Source organism: Gobio gobio, assembly GCF_949357685.1.
Source record: "Gobio gobio genome assembly, chromosome: 4".
Lineage (NCBI taxonomy): Eukaryota > Metazoa > Chordata > Actinopteri > Cypriniformes > Gobionidae > Gobio > Gobio gobio.
This window is the reverse complement of record NC_137100.1, coordinates 53,622,429-53,649,559: the sequence shown is the minus strand read 5'-3', so window position 1 is coordinate 53,649,559 and position 27,131 is coordinate 53,622,429. Positions and strand designations below refer to the sequence as shown.

The window sequence follows — 27,131 nt, the reverse complement described above, 5'->3', positions numbered from 1 at the left end:
TCCTGGTGAGACTGTCAGAGAAGCACGAGGGATTTGTTAGTCTGTGATCATCCTGACTCACTGACAAATCAGCGAGTGAATTGGTCAGAAATGCTCGAGGAAGTGCTGCTACTGTTGCAAGATCAGCACGGTTAGTTAGAAAAACCTCTAAAATGAAACAGGTAAAAAGCTGAACAAAATGTGGTTTAAGCTGAGTAGTTTTTATAGGAAATAACCAGCACCAAAACTTCGCTAACAAGCATAAACCATGCTGGGAATTCATTCTGGTCTAAGCTTTGGCCTTTCACAAGGAAGCAGGGGCTGAAGATGAACTGAACAAGCCGATCCCTCTGCGCATGCGCACATCCCCTCCAGCGCACCAATTTGCAAACAAATGGCAAAGAGATTATGCAAAAACTGTTTTCCATAGAAACGACCTGTGGAGATGGAAAATAGCTTTCGTAATATAAGAACTATGCTTCTGCAAAATAGCCATATACAACAAACATGAGAAAATGTAATTTTGACCTGACATTTCTGCCTCTTGGCTGAATCCTTCTCACGTATTATCAGCGAATACAAATCATGTTTAATAGTGTGAACGCAATGGGTTTATGAATAATGTGGTAATCAGTTTCTTGACAAATGACATTGAATGTTTTATTGTTAAAAATGACTGGGAAAATATGTAATTATGCATAAATGTATAGAAAATGTTCAGGAACTGTACCCTAAAGCAATCGTGCGATGTTATAATTATTTTGTCATAGACCAACAGCTACCCCTGCTGGAATATTTGTAGAACTACAGCTGCATCCAAGCGTTACAGTGTGGGGTGGTTGACAAAGAACAGATTTTAGGAGAAATGTATCAACATTTTCTTTATATTTGTTTCATTTAGTTTCGATGCTTTTGTGTCCCACATTTTTTATAAATGTGAACATTAAAACGTTCTTAATTGGTTTTATAAAGCCATCATTTATTCCTTGTTACTTTGTTTTGTTTTGTGTGTGTGTGTGTGTGTGTGTGTGTGTGTGTGTGTGTGTGTGTGTGTGTGTGTGTGTGTGTGTGTGTGTGTGTGTGTGTGTGTGTGTGTGTGTGTGTGTGTGTGTGTGTGTGTGTGTGTGTGTGTGTGTGTGTGTGTGTGTGTGTGTGTGTGTGTGTGTGTGTGTGTGTGTGTGTGTGTGTGTGTGTGTGTGTGTGTGTGTGTGTGTGTGTGTGAGAGAGAATTGTTTGCTTTACCTTGTCCCAGACTTTCAAACACAATATGATTTTTTTTACTCACTATAGAAATGTACTGTTTATTTATTTATTTTTAATCACATTTAAAAAAAATAAATAATTACAATTAATTTTTAATCAAAATGTTTATTTATCTATTTTACTCTATTTAAAACTTTAACATTTCAATCACATTTTTTATAAAAAAAAAATATTTAATCATTTATTTTAATCTTATTTATTATTGATTTTTTTTTTTTTTTTTACAGTTTTCCTCTAAACTTTTCCACGGACTGCCGTCACTCCTTTCTGGCCCCTTGGTGTAAAGGACAGAGATGAAAATATGAATCATCTTCAGAAAAAAGGAATCTGTAATGAATTTATGTCCACAAATTAAACTATAGAGAGAGTTAACGGTTTGTTTTAAGAAAGTGTGTGCTGTAACTGATCATTTTTAAACACTACCTTTTCAATTAATTTAACCAGCACATTTGAAAAATGCATTCTTAAAAATAAAGAAATTCTATATGATTTCATGAAACTTGCATACATGCATGGTAATTAAAGAAAATGGTTTAGATGAAGATAAACTATAAGCTGATAAAATAGGTTTAAAAAAGGTTTAAATGAAGTAGGACATTAGTGTCACAAAATGTGTTGGCAAATGATATCACGTCCACCAAATCACAACGATCATAATAAATGTGCATAAGAACTACTGAAGAAAGAATAAAGCAAGCAAACCCATAATCAGTCAATTTATTAACAGTTAATCTGTTAATAAACTATATAGAGCTGTGCTCTGCTTCAGTTAAGTGAACCTGTCAGGTTAAACTTCCCCATCCTGACAGACAGTGTAATAAACTGCAGGGCTTCATGAGTTGGCACGGACTGGATGTGAACAGACAGGCTCTGACATAAAACTGCCTGACCGCTTATCAGAAGCAGACTGCACAGACACCTTTAGAGCCCTCTGAGACACTCTATTCAATCTAAGAGAGGCTATGAAAAGCTAAGTGAAAGCTGGCCAAAGGACTACTGCCAAAGCAAATGACCACAGTCTTGCACCTTGCACACACTGTGACAGTTTCTCACAACCAGAGAGTGTGTTATCAGCAGCAATCTCTCTCTCTCTCTCTCTCTCTCTCTCTCTCTCTCTCTCTCTCTCTCTCTCTCTCTCTCTCTCTCTCTCTCTCTCTCTCTCTCTCTCTCTCTCTCTCTCTCTCTCTCTCTTCTACTCAAAGACCCCCTCCTTAATGTATCCCCCACATTCCAAATCCTTCTTCTGACCCTGTCTGGCAGGAGATCTGAATAAATCTGTTAGTGTTGATCCCACACTTTACTCATCTGAACCCAATTCATATCATTAAATAAATACACTGAGGTCATCTAAATGGCAGGATATTTGCTTAGACTTTTTTTGTATCATCATCTGTAGATAGAGTTTATACACTCGTTTATGATCCATTTAAGGACACTGTGGGTTCTAGATCAGTGTTTATCATCCGCCTGGTTGGTGTTAGTTGTGGCAGTGGTTTCATTCGAGGTGGCTTTTCTGATGCCACCAAATATAATAATCCTCTTGCAAAAGGGACTACTCATTTTTTTCTAGACAGTGACACTGCCGTTCAAAAGTTTTTGATCTGTCAAATTTTTTATGTTTTTAGAAGAAGTCTCTTATGCTCACCAAGGCTGCATTTATTTGATTAAAAATACAACAATAAAAACATTAATATTGTGAAATATTATTAGAATGTTAAATAATGTTTTCCATTTGAATATATTTTAAAATGTCATTTATTCCTGTGATGAGAAAGCTGAATTTTGAGCAGCTTTGAGTCTTCAGTGTCACATGATCCTTCAGAAATCATTCTAATATGCTGATTTGATGCTCAAGAAACATTTATGATTATTATCAATGTTGAAAACAGTTGTGTAAAACGTTTTTTTTAGGATTCTTTGATGAATAGTAAGTTCAAACTTACCATTCAAAAGCTTTTACAACATTGTACTACCGTTCATACATTTATTCAGCAAGGATGCATTAAATTGATCAAAAGTGACAATAAAGACATTTATAATGTTACAAAAGATTATATTTCAAATAAATACTGTTTGAACTTTCATCAAAGAATCCTGAAAAAAATGTTTTAACACAACTGTTTTCAGCATTGATAATAATCATAAATGTTTCTTGAGCATCAAATCATCATTAGAATGATTTCTGAAGGATCATGTGACACTGAAGACCTTTAACCTTAAACCACTGTAACTTTTTTTGTATTATCATACAGAGATCTATAAAAAGTAATGCAAAGGCTTGAATATTAAATATGTAAATTGAGGCCACTGACAAGTGAACCGTGGCCTATTCACAGATCTGTATAATCGGTGGGCCGATAGCATAATGCTTAGTCTTAAAAGTTAGTCATCTCATTTATTTTCTTCAAGACTGTGGTTGGTTGCATAAGATTAGTCTTACAAGTTAGTCATCAAATATTTTTCTTCAAGACTGGTCCTAACTTTTAAGGTACATAGAAAGGTTTGGTTATATAACTGCAAGTTGGTCAAACTAGTTCTTAAGACACAGTCATCATAGTAGCTAAGTTTATGCAACTGGCCCCAGAGAAGCATGTTAGTACAGTAATTCATCTGTTTTTGAACTTACTTCGTTAATCTGGAACAATGAATAGGCTACTGTAGCTACAGTCACAGAGAGCAGTAAATTAAAATGACTTTACAGACACTTTGATTTTACAAGGCAGCAACTAAACTGAAATAGGTGGAAATGCTGCTGCTGCTGCTGAATTTGACAGTAGCCTAATGCACACTTTGGTCAATTGTATTATTATAATATTATCATTAATTCTACGGACACATACCCCTCCTGTGCAGGCATCAAGGCACTATTTTTGTAATTCTGCCTTCAAACAATATGAATAGTCAGGTGCTATATGAATAAAACTTGACCGAATGTTTAATTCCAAATCATTATTAAATAAATTATGCAAAAATTCCTCATTCACAACAGTCCATATCTCCATCAGTGATGTCTAGCTCTGAAATGTGTATCAGTCTCTTGTCTAGACATCATTCCAGACAGGTTTTTGTTCAGGGCTTTCACATGGGCCAGACAGAAGCAGGGTGACCCCCTGCCAGCTTCATTCCCATAGCCTCCTCTCTCTCTCTCTCTCTCTCTCTCTCTCTCTCTCTCTCTCTCTCTCTCTCTCTCCTCTCTCTCTCTCTCTCTCTCTCTCTCTCTCTCTCTCTCTCTCTCTCTCTCTCTCTCTCTCTCTCTCTCTCTCTCTCTCTCACACACACACACACACACACACACACACACACTCCTCCTCCTCTCTTCTATCAGCTGATGCCTGAAAATACCACTGCTGGCCAGGAAGTGTTCCACAAAATAAAAACGAAAGCACTCAGAGGATTCAAGTCAACATGCGCTAATGCTCCGGATACTCTCGGACGCTGGTTAGGTTAGTACATTGAACACATTACAGGTTGATACAGTTTAGTTCTGTTATTTTGAACTGTTTCAGATGTGATTGTGGGCTAGCGACTCAGAGTTAGCCCTTGGCGTAAACATTGCGCCGTTCACGTTGTTGTTTAGCTTCCCGAAACAAAATTCAACTTGAAAACAGTTAAGTTACTTAAAGAAAGATTTTACACATTCAGCTCGTATCATTTAGTTTACTAGTTACTAGTGGCTTTCGCTTTACACCGAACTCGTTGGCAGCTTCAGTTAGCTGGTTAGCACACTGACTGACTTGTGATCGAATTAGCTGAAAATTATGTTTATCAAGTAATTTAGGTGAGTTCAGAGAGTGTGTAGCATATTTAGCTTGAAAGCGTCTTGTTATTGCGTGAACATTTTCATGTAATATCTAAATGCTTCAGTAGTTTAGATATACATAACTTACCTAAACTTTATAAAATTCATATCAAGTACAAACAGTGTTGTTACACCCTACTACTGTTACATGACATGAAGGTTTTACATTCTGTGTATGAATTTGTTGTAGTAATCAAATTTACAACCGCATCCCCATTTACTTTTAAACATATTAATTCAAAACAAATTCCGAATAAATGTGGAAATAAATGTAGTTCAAGAAGAAGGACATTATTAAAGCTTTTAAACATGAAGAAAAAATTGCTGGTTCAGATTATACCAGTTCTGTCCATTAATAACATAATCTCAAGTTTATGATCTAAAATTATGCAGATTGTTTATAACATATCTTGTCACCTGAGGAGGGTGATTTTCATGTACAGTATGACAGTGATTTCACCCCTATATTTCACCCCCATTTCTAATTGGTTAAACCGCTGGTTACAACTCTTTATTTGTTACAACACTTCCTGGTCTCTCCCTGTGAAGTTTATTTTAGTAAGCATACTATGTGTAGCCTTTCACACTAGTTTTTCAACTCCATATCATGATATAATCAGCATTGTGGGTGAATGCCTTTGCATTCATTTGCCTTTATGACGTGTATGTGTTTTATTCTTTGCCTTATGCTTCTGCAGGTGACGTGATCTGCTGTCTGGCAGGTAAAATAAGGGCGAGGAGAAGATGGCGCATCAGGGCAGTGGTCAGGCCTGGGGGAAACTTGTAAAAGTTGACGCTTCTCCGGGTTCAGAGATATTACTCATAAACAGAGAATGCACTGTGGGGAGAAAAAAAGGTGCGGTGAACATCATCACTAATAAAGTCTTTGATCATGTTAATTGCTCAATGCTCAGTCTTGAGAAATAATAGTTTAATTTTAAAAGGGCTTCTCCATTATTTGCTTTTATCCAAACTTCTTCATAGACTCTCCTATGACTTCAAGATTTACTTATTAACTTTTATTAGTTATTACTTTTTTTCCCCTCAAGATAATCAGTCTGAAGCAGTGTCTGCATGTATTCAGTGAGCCCATGCTTTTAACAATACTCTCTTTAGTTCAGCAAACGAACCCCCACCCCAATAATGACAAAGGCGTCTATTGAAGACATGCTCTTGGAATATTAAGTAGTTTTTTGTGTTGTGCTGGTGTGCAGGGAAAGGTTGTATCCCTTTGACTCGGTCTGTGTCTGTCTGGGTTTGAAGACTGTCTGTTTTCCCGCTTTAATTAATATCAATCCATGTGTCTGTGTGGTTCTGTGTGCTTCACAGTAACACTCGACACTGGTTATTAGCAGAACTGATACGCTTCATTACTATAATAGTCTAATTTTTAACCTCACATCACGCCACACTATACTTCATTTAAGACTTGCATGCCTAATGTGTCTGGGAGAGAAAAGTAATGGGCCAGGTCAGGAAGAGAAAAGACGAATGTGCTTTATTAAAGTCGACATGAAAGTGCTTTCGCAACCCGTTTTACTTTAGTTATGACATATTTTAGATTCAAGCAGGATAAAATCGTAAGGTGTCCCATTTGTCACCGTTATGCACCCTTGTAGACAAAGCTACTTGCATTGAATAGTATATTTATCATTTCATACTTTCCCTGTGAACTGATCCCATGACCTTGGTTTTGATAGAAACATGCACTACTGTAATGTGAAAATACGTAGGTGTTATGATTATTAATAATTACAGTAGTGAGAAATTTGTGAGGAAACTTCACAATGCAAATAATATTAATGATCCTAAAATTAAGCTTTATTTTCTTCATTGAATATATATATATATATATATATATATATATATATATATATATATATATATATATATATATATATATATATATATATATATATATATATATATTTTTTTTTTTTTTTTTTTATTATTTTTTTTTTTTTGTGATTTATTATTGACTTGTCACTATATCATAACCTATAACACACAGATATATTTTGTTTATAGATTGTGACCTCTCATTTCCGGCTAATAAACTGGTCTCAGGGAATCATTGCAAAATCACTCAAGATCAGAACTCAGGAAAGGTGTGGCTGGAGGACATGAGGTAAGACATATAGTTGATGGACATAGATTGTTGAATAATTTCATGCCAATATCATGTTCCAGCCTTTTTCTGTATGTGTATATACACCGATCAGGTCATAACATTATGACCACTGACAGGTGAAGTGAATAACACTGATTATCTCTTCGTCACGGAACATGTTAGTGGGCGGGACATATAAGGCAGCAAGTGAACATTTTGTCCTCAAAGTTGATGTGTTAGAAGCAGGAAAAATGGGCACTCTTAAGAATTTGAGCCAGTTTGACTAGGGCCAAATTGTGATGGCTAGACGACTGGGTCAGAGCATCTCCAAAACTGCAGCTCTTGTGGGTAGTTCCCGGTCTGCAGTGGTCAGTATCTATCAAAAGTGGTCAAAGGAAGGAACAGTGGTGAACCGGCGACAGGGTCATGGGTGGCCAAGGCTTATTGATGCACGCAGGGAACGAAGGCTGGCCCATGTGGTCCGATCAAACAGGTGAGCGACTGTAGCTCAAATTGCTCAAGAAGTTAATGCTGGTTCTGATAGAATGTTGTCAGAATACACAGTGTATCGCAGTTTGTTGCATATGGGGATGCATAGCTGCAGACCAGTCAGGATGCCCATGCTGACCCCTGTCCAAAAGCGCCAAGAGTGGGCATGTGAACAACAGAACTAGACCACAGAGCAATGGAATAAGTTGGCCTGGTCTGATGAATCACGTTTTCTTTTACATCATGTGGATGGCCGGGTGCGTGTGCGTCGCTTACCTGGGGAACACATGGCACCAGGATGCACTATGGGAAGAAGGCAAGTCGGCGGAGGCAGTGTGATGCTTTGGGCAATGTTCTGCTGGGAAACCTTGGGTCCTGCCATCCATCTGGATGTTACTTTTGACACGTACCACTTACCTAAGTGTTGTTGCAGACCATGTACACCCTTTCATGGAAACGGTATTCCCTGGTGGCTGTGGCCTCTTTCAGTAGAATAATGCACCCTGCCACAAAGCAAAAATGGTTCAGGAATTGTTTCAGGAGCACAGCAATGATTTTGAGGTGTTGACTTGGCCTCCAAATTCCCCAGATCTCAATCCAATCGAGCATCTGTGGGATGTGCTGAACAATCAAGTCCAATCCATGGAGACCCCACCTCGCAACTTACAGGACTTAAAGGATCTCCTGCTAACATCTTGGTGCCAGATACCACAGAACACCTTCAGGGGTCTAGTGGAGTCCATGCCTCGATGGGGCAGGGCTGTTTTGGCAGCAAAAGGGGGATCAACCCAATATTTACAATAAGTCATAATGTTATGCCTGATCGGTGTAGATAGTTTTCATTGTACAGTAGAAGCCAAAAGTGATATTTGTTTTTAATGACCCATCAAGTTTGATTAAACCATCAAAATATCAGAAAAATATTTGCGTTGTTAAAATATTTTCAACGTGAGGGAAGAACAAAATAATAAACTTGATTAAAGTATTTATCTGACAATTTATTTGGCCAAAAAAGGCATGTTCATAATTTCTTTGTATACTAAACTTGCCTGCACAATTTGCCATGTTTCATGGCGTTATCACAAATAAAACAGTTGCCTTAAATCACAATTACACAATATGCTTACAAAAACACATTTTCAATTAAATTTGAATAAAGGGTGAAGATTTTCGAATTTTTAACATAATTAACTTGATTTTTGGCCACTACTGTTCATTGATTTCAGCAAAAAAAAAGGGAAGGAGTGTTTTGTAAATGTATAGAACTGATATCATTTGAAAGAATAGTGTATAATGTTAGAGTTTAATGCCCATCCAATACAAATCTTCAATAGTGGCAGTTGGCATTAAGTCTTTTTAGTTCTATTAAGTTTTTGCAAATTATACTGAGTGACTTCTAATTACATTAGTAAGTGAATTCAATTAATGACATGCTTGGCCCTGCGGCAAATATATATCCAATTCCCTCATGACATTTAATCATTGCTTTGGTGAATAATTAATTGTAATTTGGTTAACAGTCAGTGAATGGTTGATACACTAGTTGATCGGTGTCTGTAGAAACCGTATGTCTCATGTATTTAAATGTTTTCTAGCTCACCGCTGCTGCTGTACATTTCCATCTAGCTAATTAAGTGAGTGTGTCTGCTAGACAGTCTATAGAATGTGTGTTTTACTCAATGCTTAGTCAGCGTGATGGGAACTGCAAGTCCTTGGACAGCTTTCTCTTTGCCATTTTTAACAAGAATTTTACTGTCAACTGTTCATTATCTTAAAAGAATGAATCAATATTTAGGTGGATCAGAGGCTATCAGGCATTTATTTTAAACCTATTATATGTATTATAGGTAAGTTCATAAATGGGTAATTTGTCATCTTTGAAGACACTTATCGAATATGTTCCATGTACACCAGAAGACATTGTGGGTATCAGAAATTTGGCCTTGCAGTTAAATGCACGTGCTTGGACATGTTGCTCAGGCATGTAGACTGAGTTTGAATCCAGCTTGTGACGTTTCACGATAACTTTATTTCCTGTTTTTTTGTCCATAGTCCTTAAAAATAAAATTCACAAAAAGGCCATTGGCCTACATCATTTAGCCTCTGAATAGCACTCTATGCTTTCAAAGGAATCCATCATTTGTTAACTTTCTGCTTGATGATGGTCTGTTTGTTTGTATCAGCACCAATGGGACAGTGATCAACATGTCCAAAGTGGTGAAGAAACAGATGCACTTACTCCAGAATGGTGATGTCATTTACTTTGTGTACAGGAAGAATGAGCCAGAACAAAGTACGTTTTCACATTAAAGCATTTTCTGTTTTGGTCAGTTGCTTCCAAACAGATGACACAGATTAGCCACATCACTCATCTATTTTCTGTTTTGCAGACATTGCTTATGTGTATCAGGCCACCAGGCCAGAAGAAAGTGCCTCTCAGGACGTTGAAGGTAAACAGATATTGATTATAACATTCATTCAGATGTTCCTGTTTGTTATACAGATGTCCGTTTTGCTATAGCCTGTCAGCAGAAAGGGAAAGTTGTTTCAGAGGAACAGAGTGTTAAAGCAAGCTGTGTGATGCTCACACTACACAACAAGGGATTTTGTCATGTCATCTTGTCGTAGCAGCGCTACACAACACAACCGACAAGGTGCACAAACTACAAGACCTTTGGTCAAAAGGCAGTCCCGACCAACAGCGAAAAAAATCTTTCCTACATATTTAAGATTAGAGAGATATATAAAAAAAAAAATTCTTTCCATTGGAAGATGATACACAGATTAATCACTCACAATTTGTCCGTTTTGATTTCATCTCCATGCAATTTTTGACAGAATTTTTATTTTTTGAGTGAACTATTTCTGTAAGTTAGTTTTCTCTTTTTGGTCCCCACAGATGCTGGGAGAGAAGAAGATTCTGATCTGACAGAAACCGAGAGTGAACCAGCACCAGTAGAGCCTGTTATTGTGAAGCCTCTACCTCAGTCTGGGCATGAGGACTCCCAGCCATCTACCTCCAGCTCGTCTTTCCACTTCTTCAACATGCCCTTATCTACTTGCTCTGGTAATTACTGGCCACACTGTATGTGCTCTTTCGTGGAAGTTGCTTTGATAAGAAAGTGATTATCATATAAATGTAATGGCTTTTTTGGCTGGTTTTCATTCATGCATTGAGCTTTTCAAATTGACAGTGTTTGACATAAAAATGCTATGCCTATGTGAAAAAATGCCTATTTGTACCATTTAGTAGATGTGTCTGCAAAGAAGAACCCGGTCAGCTCTTCGGTTGTTTGCAAAGGAGAATCAGAGATGATTGCACCAGCAGGCAGCCCTGGGGAGCCGGTCATGAATCACACCCGCCTGAAGTGGACCTACTGGACTGAGGGAGGACAACAGACAGAGCCAGAGGTGGAAATGCAAAGGAAAAGAAGAAAAACTGACAGAGGTGCTGTAACACTCAGTTTTGGAAAAACTAATATATGTGATGCATTTTAAATAATTTATGATTTCTGTCTATTTTGAGCGGTTTGAGCATCTGTATTTAATACTATCAGTTAAACGGGTTAAAGGTTTTTTTTTTTTTTTAGGTATTTTTTTTTTTTTGCTGCATGATTAAAGAAAAATATGCTATATTTGTTAACTCACAGGGCGCGTCGACATGTGCAACCACACGTGCCTACACAGAGATATTTTGCAAAATGAAGCAATAGGAAAGTAGTAGGCCTACTGTGTGGGACCATTTTGACAGAAAGGGCGACGAAGTTACTTGCAAAATATGCTAGCGAGGCGTTATCTCTGTATTCCCGGGGCATCAGTGCCATCTGAGAGGGTGTTTTCTGCTGCAGGTCTAACTGTCAACAGGCTACGCTTCAGACTAACCCCACATCACGTAGACATGTTACTTTAAAAAAAAAAAAAACAGTCAAATGCTATTTTTATTTGACGAAAGAAACATAGTCTGACAGAAAAAAAACTATTCCGGTTCTTCAAACAGATTCAGTGTATTTTCGTTTTATTATCTTAATTTAATTATTTAAGTGAAAAATATTTAGTGTAGGCCTATTTATTTTATGCTTTTTATTTATATAGTTTTTTTATTCAGTGTTTCTCTGTTGTCAAACTCTGCAGGTGCGTGAAAATTTGATAATGTGTGAACCCAGGTTCTGTTGTTGTTGAGCTGTTCTGTATGCTGCTGTTTGCATGGTAAAATAAACTCGTGAAAAGTATTTTTAACAGTTCACAGACACTTGTCAAATGTATTTTTATTTAATGCCAATTCAATATTATGATCTTATAAGTTAACGGTTAATATTTGGATAATGAGCGGCGGTTGTCAGTCTGGAAAATTAAGCGAAGTGAGCATCCCTAAGTGTCATGCATCATATTTTAGTGTAAGAAATACAGGAAGCAATAGAGTGACATGTTGGCAACAGGGTCTGACAGTGTCACAAGCAAGATATGAACCAGTGACACCCTCATAAACACATGCACTAACTGCTAGACTGCAGCTCTGATGGTTTAAGATTGCCATGTACGCTACCGTTCAGAAGTTTCGGGTTGGTTAGGATTTTTTTATTGTTTTTGAAAGAAGTCTCTCTTGCTCACCAAGGCTGCATTTATTTGATCAAACATAAAAGTCGTCACTTTTATTTATTTAGCGCTTTTTACAATACAGATCTGTTTCAAAGCAGCTTTACAGTGATAACAGGAAAATAATGCAACAAAGTTTGTTTTTCGGCTGGACAGCCGCTCTGGAGAAAACAGTGATGTCATTGTCCAGCTCAGTTCAATTCTCATGTGGTGTCAATGCAGGCAGATCCGTAATATTATTGAATATTTAGTGTCCCCAACTAAACAATTCAAAAGCCATAGGTGACAAAGGCGACAGTGGCAAGGAACCAAAACTCAATCAGGTGACAGAATGGAGAAAAAAACCTTGGGAGAAACCAGGCTCAGTCACGGGGCCAGTTCTCCTCTGGCCAATGATCGAACAGTAATACAGTAACACTGTGAAATATTTTTACAGTTTGAAATCACTTTTCTTTTTTAATATATCTTAATATATTCTTGTGATGGCAAAGCTGAATTTTCAGCAGCCATTACTCCAGTCTTCAGTGTCACGTGGTACTCGAGTTACATTTCTTGGAAACCATGATGCAATGCAGCATATTTTTCCAGATTCTTTGATGAATAGTTGAAAAGAACAGATTTTATTTGAAATAAAAACCTATTGTAATGTTATAAAAGTATTAATTTATTTTTTTTAAATCGTTCTGACTTTTGAACAGTAGTGTATATCTGGTATCAAAATGTGTTTCAGATCGGTTCTAGTATATGAACACTGTCAAATGTAACGTTTATGTATCTATCTGTCTTGCAGATGATCAGAAGGGGTTTGGATCTTCTCACAGTGACTCTGCTGTTTCTGCAGAAGCTCCTCAGGTCCCTATCAGAGGAGCAGCGGGTAAAGAGAAGACTGAGGGAGCCACAACAGACAAGATGGAAGAATCCCTCACATGCATCGTCTGCCAAGACCTGCTGCATGACTGTGTCAGGTCAGTCCAGTGTGCACAAATCAACACTCACACCTGAATGGACATGTTGGCAAACATAAATACCTTAGTTGTTTTCTTAAAGGGTTAGTTCACGCAAAAATTGTAATTATCTAATTGATTACTCACCCTCATGTCGTTCCAAACCCGTGAGATCTTCGTTCATCTTCAGAACACAATTTAAGATATTTTTGATGAAATCCGGGAGCTCTCTGACTAGGGCTGTGCCGGTAAACGTGACAACAGCACCACCGCGGTGGCTGAGTAGCACTTGCGGTGGTTGGCCAAAACACTTTTTTTTTTGAATGTGAATGCTGTTTTATGTGAATATTATACATGAGTGAAGAACAAAGCTTTAGTTACAAAATAAATAATAGGTTCGCAATTAAATGTTACATCGCAGCCATGGAAACATGGATTCATGCCGAACGAGAGAGGTAGGCTTTGTTTGTGAGGTGAGCCAAATTTAAGCTTTGCCTGAGAGAAGACATTGTTGAATAAAGTTGTTATTTTTGTTTGTTTTATTGTGCACTAAAAGTATTCTCTTCACTTCATAAAATTAAAGTTGAACGACTGTAGTCACACGGACTAGATGTCTTTACTACCTTTCTGGGCCTTGAAAGTGGTCATTGTGTTGCTTTCTATGGAGGGCTCAGAGATCTCTCAGATTTCATCAAAAATATCTTCATTTGTGTTCCGAAGATGAACAAAGGTCTTACTATACGGTTTTGGACCGACATGAGAGTAATTAATGACATAAATAAAAATTTCGGGTGAACTAACTCTTTAATGTAGACTTTTAAATAAATGATTTAAAGAAGGATTTTAATAAGGTGTGTGGAGGCTGAGTTTGAATGAATTTTCAATAGTTAATGTGTGTGCTTCCATTCAGTCTTCAGCCCTGCATGCATACATTTTGCGCTGCCTGTTATTCTGGCTGGATGGAACGTTCTTCCTTCTGCCCCACCTGTCGATGTCCTGTGGAGAGAATCCGTAAAAACCACATTCTCAACAACCTGGTGGAGGCTTACCTTCTCCAGCACCCAGGTACCTTATCACACAAAACCTAGCCAAAGAGTCAATGTCAAAGAGTTTACAGCGATGTGTTATTTTTTTTAAAGGGGTCATAGAATGACATTTTTGTACAAGTTAATATGATTCTTTAGTGTCTAAATGAAACGTTTGTAATATACTTTAATTAAAAATTCTCATTAGTATTGTAAGAAAACACTAATTTTACCTGGTCAAAACCAACTCAGTTTTCAGCAAGTCATTTCAGTGTATGTGACTTTAAATGATAATGAGCTTTGCTCACCCCGCCCCCTCTGCTCTGTGGGGCGTTCGGTTCGACCCGACACAACACCACAACACACGTGGAGTGTTGCCTTGACAACATTTGAGGGTATATTTTCGAGAAATAATGGCAACGGGAGTCTCTGAGGACACATCTAAGCAACCTTATCATTTTGAACCGGAGTCGGACCAGGAACAGATGACGAACCCATCGAAGTTCGAACAGTTTCTGACGTTCGACGTTTCTGAATGGTTGGTTAACGTCATGTCACTTTGATCTATCTTTGTACTGGCAGAGTAGCGTAGTTGCTATGTGTTTACTGATGTATAGCCTACGTTAGTTCATTGACAGATTGATGTTATGTTATAAGATTTTTTTTTTTACATTACTTCTTAATCAGTAACAGACACCGTTATAAACCATGTACAAAAGTAAGCTTAGTGTAGTGTTACCACGTTAACTTTATCACCCGAGTACACAGTTTGTAATAACAAACATAACGCGTTGTTCATTATAAACGTGGGATTATGAATTATATTGAGAACGTCATACACAGAAAGCATGCTGTAATGTAACTTACCCTGTAAACTTTAGCCTCATTCATCGTGAAGCGTGCAAGCGATTTGCAAAGATTAATATAAAGGTTAATAAAACACAACACCACAATCGCCTAGACGCCATTCTGCTCCAGAGTATCAACAATGGCGGACTGAGGACAGTTCGCTCAGGGCGGGTCTGTGTTGAAACGCTGCTGTCAATCAACAATCGTAGGGGGGGGCGTCCACCGTGTAACGTCACACGATCAGACGGCTCGATTTGAGACAGGGGAAAATATATAAGGATATTAAAAAAAAACACTGGATGTATTTTTATCATTATAGGATGGTTGTGTACAGGCACTGCCAACACACATTTCCGTATAATCAACTTGTAAAAGTGCATGTACCATTCTATGACCCCTTTAAGCATATTTAGTTAAGTTTGCACTTTAAATCCATTAAAACTACTTTGTACAAATAGGATGGTCAAAATTGTGAGGTTTTTTTTTTTTTAAAGCAGTCTAGTATTCTCATCCAGGCAGCAATTATTTTGTCAAAAATACAGTAAGAACAGTAATGTTGTGAAAAAGGATTACAATTTATTGTAATATATTGTAAAATGTAATTTATTCCTGTGATGCCAAAGCTGAATTTTCAGCAGGCATTGGTGTCACATGATCCTTTAGAATTAATTCTAATATGCTGATTTGGTGCTTAAACATTTATTATCAATGTTGAAAACAGTTGTGCTGCTTAATATTTTTGTAGAAACCATTGATGCCCCCCCCCCCCCCCCCCATTGATTCTTTGATGAATAGAAAGTTCAAAAGAACAGCTTTTATTTGAACATTATAAATGTCTTAACGGTCACTTTTATTGCATCCTTGCGGAATAAAAGGAGTAATTTCTTAAATTCACTGGCTCTAAACTTTTGAAAACATTTTAGAATTTCTGTGGCTTTATTTTTTCATTCATTTTTTTTGTTTTCAGAGAAGTGTCGGAGTGAAGATGACTTGTGCAGCATGGATGCCCGGAACAAGATCACGCAGGACATGCTGCAGCCGAAAGTCGAGCGCTCCTTCTCGGATGAGGAGGGCAGTTCAGACTATCTGTTTGAACTCTCAGACAATGACAGCGACATTTCTGACATGAGGTCAGCATCTTTACACTGTTACGCATTCAGAGCCTTGCCTTTTTGTTAAAAGGAGGTGCTTGTCATATATATGTGCAGTATATTTCACTTCAACTTCCAGGAAAATCCAGTTATCTAATTATTGTAGTGTTTTGTATTTGATCTTAAAATAGTAGATGTCCAGTAGGTTCTATATATAGAATCATCCTAATTAACTTTGTTTGTTCACAGTCAGCCCTACATGATGTGTCGGCAGTGTCCGGGTTATCGGAAAGAGCTTAGCTCCGCCCTGTGGATCTGTGAGCCTGCTCAATCAGAGGGGCCAGCTAAAGTGCCTGGAGAAGGCCCCTCCACATCCTCTGATACCTCCACAGGTTATTCATGCTCACACTCACGCCTAAACGATGCGCTCACACACACACCGACAGACAAATCCACGTAATTCTGCATGTGCTTAAATCCGCTGTATTCCCACCGCAGCTTCTCAGGAGTTCAGATGTCCCCCTCAGGGCAGTCACCTCATCTGCACCTGCTGTCTGCAGCCCATGCCTGACCGGCGCTTTGAGTACCTTCCCCCACAGATGTCCCCTCAGCACTGTGAGTGACCCTGACACCTGTCCATCAATGTTCTGGCCTGCTGGAGTCACCTGATGATTTGTTGTCTGCTCCATTGAACAGGTATGGTGTGCCAGAAACCTTTCTGTCATGTGTACTGGGGCTGCCAGCGGATCGGTTGTCACGGCTGCCTAGCGCATTTCAACGGTAGGTTTTTGAAAAATCAAGATTTTTCTGACTGCCTGTGTTATTTTATAATAATGATAATGGTCATTTCTCCTCACAGAACTTAACCTTAATGACAAATGTCTGGATGGAGTTTTTAATGGCAATCAATATGAGTCTGAAGTCCTTCAGGTATGTACGGTTTGTTTGCTCATACTTGACATCACTATTATTTATATCTTACTATAATATTTTTTGACTTTACTGACACTATTGTATAAGAAGTAAACTTGAACTGAATTGAGCTGGGTGATGATGATATCACTGTTTTCGGAAGAGCTACTTTATGGCTGAATTGAACTTTTCATAATTGTTATTGAACTGAACTGAACCAACAGCTATAATAATGACACTTGTCTTTTTTAGAGTTGCTTTACAGCAGGATTAAATTCTGTTTGCATCATTGATCGTTTAAATTTAAGCTGCTTTGAAACTGTATCTATATTGTATAAAGTGCTATATAAATAGAATTATAAATATATAAAGTTGACTTTATTAATGTTTTGAATTATATTTTATGGTTTCCATTTTAGTTTTAGTAAATGTGTTATATACTTTGTCATTAGTTAATTTCTAATTTGTTTCAATGTATTTTTATTTCAGTTTTTGCCATATTATTGATTTCAGATCATTTTTAATTTTCATTTAAGTTTTATATATTTATCTAATATTTATTTTATTTCAGCTTTATTTTTTTATTGTCTGATGAGTGATAAAATGGGCAAAAAAAAAAACATTGTCTGACTTTAAAAACAATGAAGTGTGATTAATATCAAGCTATGTTAAAGGGTTAGTTCAACCAAATATGTTCCCATAATTTACCCACCCTCAACAAGCCATCCTAGGTGTGTATGACTTTCTTCTTTCAGCCGAACACAAATTTTAAATATTAAAAAAATATCCTGGCTCTTCTAAGCTTTATAATTGGAGTGAATGGTACCTTGTTTTTTGAAGATCCACACGGCTCCAAGGGGTTATTTAAGGGCCCTCTGAAGCCAAGCGATGCGGTAAGAAAAATATCCATACTTATAACTTACTAAACAATAATCACTGGCTTCTGGTAACAGATGTACGCGAGTCTAGTTCCGGAAGAGTGATCCCTGACCTGACGCATGGCATATTGGTGGACGCGGAAGCACAGAGGATAGAGCTAAACAAAACACTGATCACGATTTAGAAGTCTAAAATAAGAATTTTTATAGAGAAATGTCGGAGGAGCTTGAGTTTGTTGCTCAGCCCTATTTGTTTGAACCCCAAGAGCTTATACCTAAGCTTACCCTACCATCCTACGTCATGCGTTGGGTCAGAGGTCACTCTTCCATTGGATTTCAACTTGCACACGGCCATAACTGGAAGCCTGTGATTATAGTTTATAAAGTTATAAATATGGATATGTTTCTTCCAAAGACACATCGCTTTGGTTCAGAAGGCCTTTATTAACCCACTGGAGCCGTGTGGATTACTTTTATAATGGATGCTTTTTTGGGGCTTCAAATTCGAAGGTACCATTCACAACCATTATAAAGCTTGGAAGAACTGAAGTCATAAACACCTAGAATGGCTTGAGGGTGAGCAAATTATGGGATTATTTTCATTTTTGGGTGAACTAACCCTTTAACGCAAGGGTCTCCAAACTGTCCTGCAGAGTCTAGCTCCAACCCCAATTAAACACACCTGAACCAGCTAATCAGTGTTTAGGGCCTTGTCAGGTGTGTTTATTTGGGGTTGGGGCTAAATTCTGCAGGACAGTGGCCCTCCAGGACCGAGTTTGGAGACCAATCAACTTGACGCATTTTAAAAAACTTGATTCAGCAGAAAATGCTGATTTGATTTTACTGTGGACTGTTTTCATAACTTAAACTAGCCTATAACTATAAGAACCTCAGTTACTTTTGCATGGAAAAAGCACCACTAACATTTTCTTTAGTTATTTATCAGCATTATCAGGAGGAGATTTTACCACCAGAAATATGAAGTGTTAAATTCAAGTGTTGTTTGAGTTATATACCTGTATAAGATCTGTGTTTATTGATCATTTCTGCTTTCTTTGCGGCAGAACTATTTGACTTCTCGAGGAATGAGCTGGAGGCACATGCTGCAGGAGGCGCTCCAGGCTGTACATCAGGGCCTGTACCATCTCTCTGGTAACTGCCCTTTGCTCATATTGAGAATTGTTGAGGATCAGGCACAGGTTCAAGTAAGGGTGGGTGATAAAAGGAAAACAACACTGCAATATTCTCAAACATTTTGTGGGGGATATATTATATTTATCACAATATGCACGTGATGGTGTAGGGGCGGTTTCACTCAAAGTCCCTTTAAGGCAAGTCAGTTCAATCTGCGGCCATCTTTGAAACGCCTCTCGGGCAGCTATTTCAGTCATGCAAGTACAGCCCCTATTACTTTGAACGGGGAAATATCTAGGGCTGTAATCAACCAAAGAAAATCTTGGTCGACTGAAGTCCTGAAATTTTCGACTAAAAATCGACTAAAATGACGTTAGAAAAAAAAAACGTTAAATGAATAAGCTGCGCACTGTGCGCAGTACTTGGTAGCCTTGTTGTCTGCCTAAATTAATTATAAATAAACATAAAAAACTAGTAGGCTATTTGCAGAATATTAAATAGTTTTTGAGCTGATTATTTTGCACTGAAATGAGTCTGACACACGAGTCTGTCGGCTCTGACAGCGTTGCATCACGTGCACCTGCGCAATATCATAGTACTATATTTTCGGAAGTCAGGCTATGTGTTGTCAACTAGATATCATCACAAGAACTTTTGAGGAATATGCAACATAATTTAGACAATTGTTTTTGTCATATGTATTATAATTGACAGGCAGTATCATTTCAGCCGCTCTGTGCAGCTCGAACAGGAGCTCAGCTTCGCGGCTGAGACACGAATAGACTATTAACTTAAAGCTTTTACTCTTAAACACAAAAGGCACATCCACTTTAATAAAAAAGGAATATTTATTAAACAAGCCAGATCAAGAGCAGAAAAAACGCTCACAATTAAATAAATAATATACAAGAAAACTAGCCTTCTTCAATCTGTCTCTCTTCTCCAGTGGGTTGGGCTAATCCAAAAGAAGTGGAAACAATGGGGGTGTTCTGAAGGCAGACTGTTACCTGTGAAACAGGGTTGCTCTGAAAACACCCCCATTAGCAATTAGTGCTTTCCACCTGATGAAAATGAACGCGGCGCGGCAAAAATGATGAAATGCACGCAGCAAAACTAATGAAATGAACGTGGCAAAACTGACAGTACAGATCCACTTAGCGCGGTGTTGTGACACTGCCCCTCATGTGTATGTTGATGGGCGTTCCTCAAGTTTACCGCTATGGGTGTGCGTTTGAGCCAGCGGGAATGAAAAACAAAGGACCCGCGAGAGACCTCTCTTCGCCAGTTGCCTGGGCTAATCCAAAAGAAGTGGAAACAATGGGGGTGTTCTGAAGGCAGACTGTTACCTGTGAAACAGGGGTGCTCTCAAAACACCGCCATTAGCAATTAGTGCTTTCCACCTGATGAAATGAACGCGGCGCGGCAAAACTGATTAAATGAACGCAGCAAAACTAATGAAATGAACGCGGCAAAAAATCGACCAATCAGAATTTTGGTCGAGCCAGAACGTATCGACTAATAATCGACTAATCGACTGGGAGATTACAGCCCTAGAAATATCAAATTCTCCAAAACTGTTCGCCAAGCTTACGATTCAATTTCATATTTTAAAGAAACAAAATTTATGAGACAGTTGTTGTCAGATTTCTTTGGGGGACCAGCCAATGCACATGTGCAGTCCAATTGGTGATTGTGCGTTACACTTTCTCCCATTCATAGCAATATGAGTCAACTGTCTTTGTATATCTTAAGTCTTTAGTTTTACATCACAAAGATCTTTTATTCTAACAAGTCCTTCATCTTTTTCTCTGAACATAGTGATTTGAATGCGTATTTCCCAACATTACACATTACTGAGTTTATTACACCGGCTGATAAATTTCAGCATATTTGTCATTTTGCTATATCACTCACCTCTACAAACAAGAAATGAAGTCAGTTCAGCTGCTACTATTTCATTGAAAGTGGCTTGAGTAAATGCCCTGTTGTAATTCACAGTTGCTTTTATTTTCATGTATTTCAGATTACCGAATCACTGGCAAGTCTTTCCTGTGCTACTGCTGTGGACTTCGCACTTTTAGAGAGCTCGCATACAAATACAGAGAGCGTATACCTCCATCAGAGCTGCCAGGTAAGACTCTGAAGTAACACAACGCTACACAATCATATTAGCGTCTCAATATTTATATCAAGCCAAATCTATTAAACTACATAATTAACTGGAAATGAGATGGAGGGGGGGAAAAAAGATGTTTTTGTATGCAGTATGTTTGCTTGTTTTTCCACAGATGCTGTGACCTCCAGACCAGACTGTTACTGGGGACGCAACTGTCGGACTCAAGTGAAAGCACACCACGCGTTGTAAGTGAGCGACATGTAAACCCACAGTTGATCATGTCTTATCCATCCTCTGAAGCGCTCCATACTTAAATCCACCAGTAGAGGGCAGCTAATGCACATCTGTGGAGTCTCAGTCTGCAGTGCAACCACATAGACCTGTTTTGTTTGTACATTTACATTTGCAAGAAAGTATGTGAACTGCTTGCAGAATCTGTGAAAATGTGTATAATTTTAACAAAATGCATGTTATTTTTTATTTAGTGTTGTCCTGAATAAGATATTTTACATACAAATGTTTACATGTACTCCACAAGACAAAAAAAGCTGAATTTATAAAAAAAATGACCCCGTTCGAAAGTTTATGAACCATTGATTATTAAGTATTAATTTTGGCCACATACCTATCCAAGTCATTCATCACAGACGGTATCAATGTCAGTAGGCTATATTGTATTTCGGCTAGGGCTGTAACGATTTGACCAACAATAAAAACCTTGATTAATTGAACATTTTACCTCGATTACGATTAATGAGCAATTATTAATTTTTTTTTTAATTTTTTTTTGGCCACATAAGGTTTTTGAGTAAGTTCCTGATAAGGATTCTGTAATTTTTTTTACTGTAAATATTTTCTACTATTAAAGGTGGAATTTTTTTTTCTAATGAAAGTGCATTTCTTTGTAATTTTAAAATACATGAAGGAAAAGTTTAACTTTCAACAGTTATTGTCTATGGGGCAGATTTCTGTTTGTTGTACATCAGATATACAGATACATAAGCACAGTAGGCCTACATTACATTTATTTGAATGCATTAATGAGAGAGTGATTGTGTGTGTGAATTACTCATACCGTCTCTATTCATTATAAAGCTGTGGTTTGTACTTACTTCAAAGGTGTTAAAATATATGCTATAACGGTTGAGTTTCTAAGCTACTTTAGTGACTTTACTTTAGTCACAGGACAGCGTTGACACTGCGTTTCTGCGCTGCTCTCTGCGCGCGATCTTCACGTGATGTGCGAGCTTCTGTCTGAGTGTTCGTTTGTCACAATATATCAGGCATTAGTTCAACATAATACACATTATGGGTCGAAACTCGCTTTAATGTTCAAACTGGCAGGGCTTAAACCACATACAAATGACAAGCTTTGTGAGGACGTAGGTGAAAGAGGTCTCCCTTCAGGGCGTGCGCGCGCGTTGTCAGAGACGCGACACGGCTCGGCTCACTGTGTCAGAAAAAAGTTGAGCACTGAACGGAGAAGTTTTCCGTATTGTTGTTTTTGAATAGTGCACAATCGCTTTAAATATTGGAACTGGCATGCCTTAAACGCATGTACTTGACAAACTTTATGAGCACAAAAGTGAACGCGATCTGGCTTCGAGGCTTGCGCGTGCCGTCTGTGTGTGTGTGTGTGTGTGTCAGTGCGTAGGCTATAAGAACAGCAATTAACTTACCTGTATAAACTGTGTAAAACATGCAGTTACTATAGTGATACTGGGCATCTATAAACACAGATATCTGCTCCTGCATCTGTGTGCCTGCAAACTGCACTTGATGTGACTGACGGGGCGGAGTCACGTGAAAAGTGTTTTTACATTTCTTTGTATATTACATTATTTTTAATTTTGTCAGACTTGGCATTCCATACCGTGTTGTTCCCTGGATGATCCACGGCTGTTTTTTGGTTTGTGATGGTTGTTCATGAGTCCCTAGCCCAATGTTCTTCAGAAAAATCCTTCAGGTCCTGCAAATTCTTCATTTTTCCAGCATCTTTTGGGATTCAAACACAACTATTTTAAAAAAATGTTTAAACGTTCACTGTTGCTTCAGTAGGAAACACGACGCATTAAGTGCTGGGGGATGAACACTTTTGAATAGGATGGGGATTTTGTCCTAATTTTTCTTATTTTAAATGCACTTTTTTTTTTTTCATTTAGTACTGCCCTTCAGAAGCAACAAAAGATATTTTACATATTTCCTGGAAGACAAATTAAGTACACTTTACCTTGATCTTCAAATTCAAGACGTTTTCACCCCCCGGCTCTTAATGTGTCACGTTTCCTTCTGGAGCATCAGTGAATGTTTGAGTCCCTCAATTGTCCTCTGTGTGAGAAGATGGATCTCAAAATCATACAGTCACTGCTAGAAAGGGTTCAAATATGCAAAAGATGCTGGAAAACTGAAGAATGTGCAGGACCTGGAGGATTTTTCTGAAGAACATTGGGCAGTTTAACTGCTCAGGACAAACAAGGGACTTGTGAACAACCATCACTAAACAAAAAAACAGCCGTGGATCATCCAGGGAACTACACACAGTATTAAGAATCAAGGGTTCATAAACTTTTGAACTGGGGGTCCTTTTAATAAATATATATTTTTTTTGTCTTGTGGTCTATATGTAAACATCTTTTATGTAAAATATCTTATTCAGGACAGTACTAAATCAAAAATAACAAGCATTTTGTGTGATCGCTCTTATTTAGTTAACATTTTTCACAGAATCTGCAAGCGTTTCATGTGCTTTTTCTTGCAACTGTATATACGAAGTCTGTTAACGTTCGTGATCCTACATCATGCTAACACACAATGATCAATCTTAATCAGTCATTTTATTTTGTCCTCTTTTAGGAAATTCAACCACGTGTGCGAGCAGACACGTTTTAAGAACTAAAGCTGGTGGAGCGACGCTTGATTTGACAGCAGTGGTTTGGGAGGTAGCTTCATCATTAGCACGCTTCTGGGTAACTGATCTGCTGCGGGCTGGTGTTACACCCGTTTTTCTCCTCTAGATGGCAACTTTACATATGCAAAGTCAATCAGATGATGATAAACCAATCATCCTTGAAGTATGGTGTGAACACATATGGAAACATTTGCTCTGGATCTGCGCTGTGTGTAGAGACAGACACTCATTTTCCATGATGGATAGACCGTCACACTTTCAGTATGCACACTTCATTCCACTATGGGTTCTTGTTGTCGCATCTCTGCTTGCAATTGTAAAACGAGACAACGTTGGCAATCACTTTTTCTTGCAAAAAAGCTTTTTAGCTTAAACATTATACAATATACAAATTATATAACTAACCTTTGGTGCCTAAGAGTTGACTTTAAGTGTTCTTTGTGCGCTTCTTTGCATATGTCACATAGCTCTTCCAAATGTCTGACGTCTCAATGTAATGCTATTATTGTGAACTGCTCAAGACATTTACGTGCTACTGAGAACATTGAAAATGATGTATTTGATAAAAAAAGGGATGATTGTGGTCTAGAGGCGACTATGGTCAAGTGCACTAAAATATTACATGTTAGGTATTCAGCATCGGTAGCTGCATTTTGTTCTTCGTTCTCTTTCTGAGGGCAATAAGCCATGTGAAGTCAGAGCGGACGGTGTGTATTTGTTCTCTCATTTGCAGAGCTGTTCTAAAGGCATATAAGAGATTTTTTTTATAACACAAGACTGAGGGTAATATCGCACTGCTGTGGATAATCAAGTCAAATCTGATTTATAATAAAGACTTCCGCACGTCTTATGATTATGAAGTTTTTGCTGTGGCCTCTGGGGAAATGTTTATGAAATTCATATGCAAACGAGGCCAGTTTTAGCTAGTCGATGATGCTTTTCGCAGTGTTTTCTTAGGTAACTAACATATTTTGGTTTCTCTTTCACTTGTAGGTTTGGTGGGGTTATGTAGGTCGATGGTATGGCCAAATAATTGCAGTTTAAATATTTTCTGACTAGGCTAGAGCTGTATTTCTGGACTAGAAAATAGTTTTTTGTTTTTGTTCCCTTCTGCCCCAAGAAGTTGTGTGTGTTTAACACTCAGCTCTAGTTGTTGTTTAATTCTGTAAACCACATTGGTTTTAGCTAGTTTTTTTTCACAAATATGTACCTTTTTTGAATTGATGAAAGTTTAGTGTACATGCATTCATTGTGATCCATTAAAAAGTAACCATAATCAGTGATTCAAATGTGGCATTAAGCATCAAGCCACATGAAAAAAGTCCCCCCCCAAAATGAGAATTCTGTCTTTAATTACTCACCCTCATGTTGTTCCAAACCCGTTAGACCTTCGTTCATCTTTGGAACACAAATGAAGATATTTTTGATGAAATGTGACTCCAGTGGTTCAACCTTAATTTTATGAAGCGACGAGAATACTTTTTGTGCAAAAAACAAACAAATGACTTTATTCAGCAATTTCTTCTCGTCTGTGCAGAATGAGGCCCTGTCCCAAATGGCACCCCAAACCCTCACGGTCTTCCTCTGAGTAACGACGTAATGCCGCTTTGACTGCCGGGAAGAAATCCGCTGCGTAACCCGCACCAGTGCAGGCTCGGCCGAAGTGCGCATCAAGGGCGCATATCGACCTCAAAGGGGCGCTCGCGAGCACCCTTCTGAGACCTAAAATGACAAATGGGACACCCTACGGTCTCGTGGACGTAACGGACATGCACACGCAGCGGCCATTGTTAGTCCACAAGACCGAGAGTGCACATGAAGTGTGCCATTTGGGACAGGGCCTGACTCGCAATTTGCTTCGCGCATGCGTTGTGGTGCTCACGTGAACAGCGTTGGTCAATGGTAACCCGGCGTTCTGGAAGTGCACGGTTTACACTGCGTCAACAGCGTAACGGTCTGACAGAAATCGTTGAATAAAGTCGTTATTTTTGTTAGTTTTTTTGCACACTAAAGTATTCTTGTCACTTCCAGAATACTTTAAAGGATAAGTTCACTTCAAAATGTACTTCTAGTGTGACGTTTTTGACGTGATTTGCGCAATCACTGGTGAGCGCAGAGCAGCCCAAGATGAGCAATTTAGGTTAAAAAGTATATTCATTTAAAAAAAAAAAATGACAATGACAATTTTGCTAGATAAGACCCTTTTCGTAGTCTGGGATCGCGCAGAGCCTCTGCAGTTTCGAAAGACTTCATTGATTCGGACCTTCAACAGTTTGGTTGCAATGGCAGTCTATGATGGGGAGAAAAATCCTGGAATGTTTTCCTCAAAAAACATAATTACTTTTCGACTGAAGAAAGAAAGACGTGAACATCTTGGATGAGATGGGGGTGAGTAAAATATTAGGAAATTTTCATTTTGATGTGAACTAATCCTTTAAGGTTGAACCAGTCACATGGGCTATTAAAGATGTCTTTCTGGGCCTTGAAAGTGTTCATTAAATAGTGGTCTCCGGGGGGTCAGAGAGCTCTTGATTTCATCAAAAAAATTATGCTTTTTTTTATTTTTTAGGTGAACAAACCCTTTAAGAACATTTTTACCCTTCAACTTTAACTCAGATACTTTTCTTTATGTTCTAGGTTGTTCCTTCTGTTATATAACAGGAGCTATATATATAGTTGTATCTAAAAGTAGGTGCATCTTGTTTTTTTCCAAAAAAAAAGTTCCCTTCAAGGTTTTGCATTACTGTTATATGATATTGCAAAAAAAAAAAAAAAAAGTTGTAATGCCCCCTTTATTTTTTGGCTTGTGCCATGTTTTTCGGGTCTGTGGTCCCTCACACCATGACATTCTTCAGAGGCTCAGATTAGACTTCCTACAACCATATAGAGGTCAATTCTCTACAACCCTCAACTGCTCTTTAATGAAGGTGGACAGAAGGGCTCAGCGCTCTAAAGCCTCACACACTAAACTAATGGCACCTGACAAACAGCCACATTTGGTGAATGTCAAGTTGTGGTTTTATACAGGATAACGCCCCCTA

The 27,131-nt window shown here is 38.1% G+C and overlaps 1 protein-coding gene across 2 annotated transcripts; it reads left to right on the top strand.

Annotated features, from left to right (window-relative positions):
* The first annotated feature begins 4,521 nt into the window (after positions 1-4,521).
* Positions 4,522-26,850, top strand: chfr (checkpoint with forkhead and ring finger domains, E3 ubiquitin protein ligase). 2 transcript variants are annotated; one of them, XM_079815655.1, is made up of 18 exons: positions 4,522-4,685; positions 5,740-5,897; positions 7,070-7,169; positions 9,824-9,933; positions 10,031-10,090; positions 10,540-10,707; positions 10,894-11,088; positions 13,024-13,198; positions 14,088-14,242; positions 16,019-16,181; positions 16,392-16,534; positions 16,641-16,757; positions 16,839-16,922; positions 17,002-17,072; positions 18,997-19,084; positions 21,090-21,197; positions 21,355-21,427; positions 24,036-26,850. In XM_079815655.1, exons 2-18 carry the CDS (start codon positions 5,786-5,788, stop codon positions 24,076-24,078), a joined length of 1,965 nt encoding a protein of 654 aa, XP_079671781.1. In that variant the 5' UTR covers positions 4,522-4,685; positions 5,740-5,785; the 3' UTR covers positions 24,079-26,850. The 2 variants fall into 2 exon arrangements, with proteins under 2 accessions (XP_079671781.1, XP_079671780.1); XM_079815654.1 differs by having other exon boundaries at positions 10,891-11,088.
* Positions 26,851-27,131: the final 281 nt, after the last annotated feature.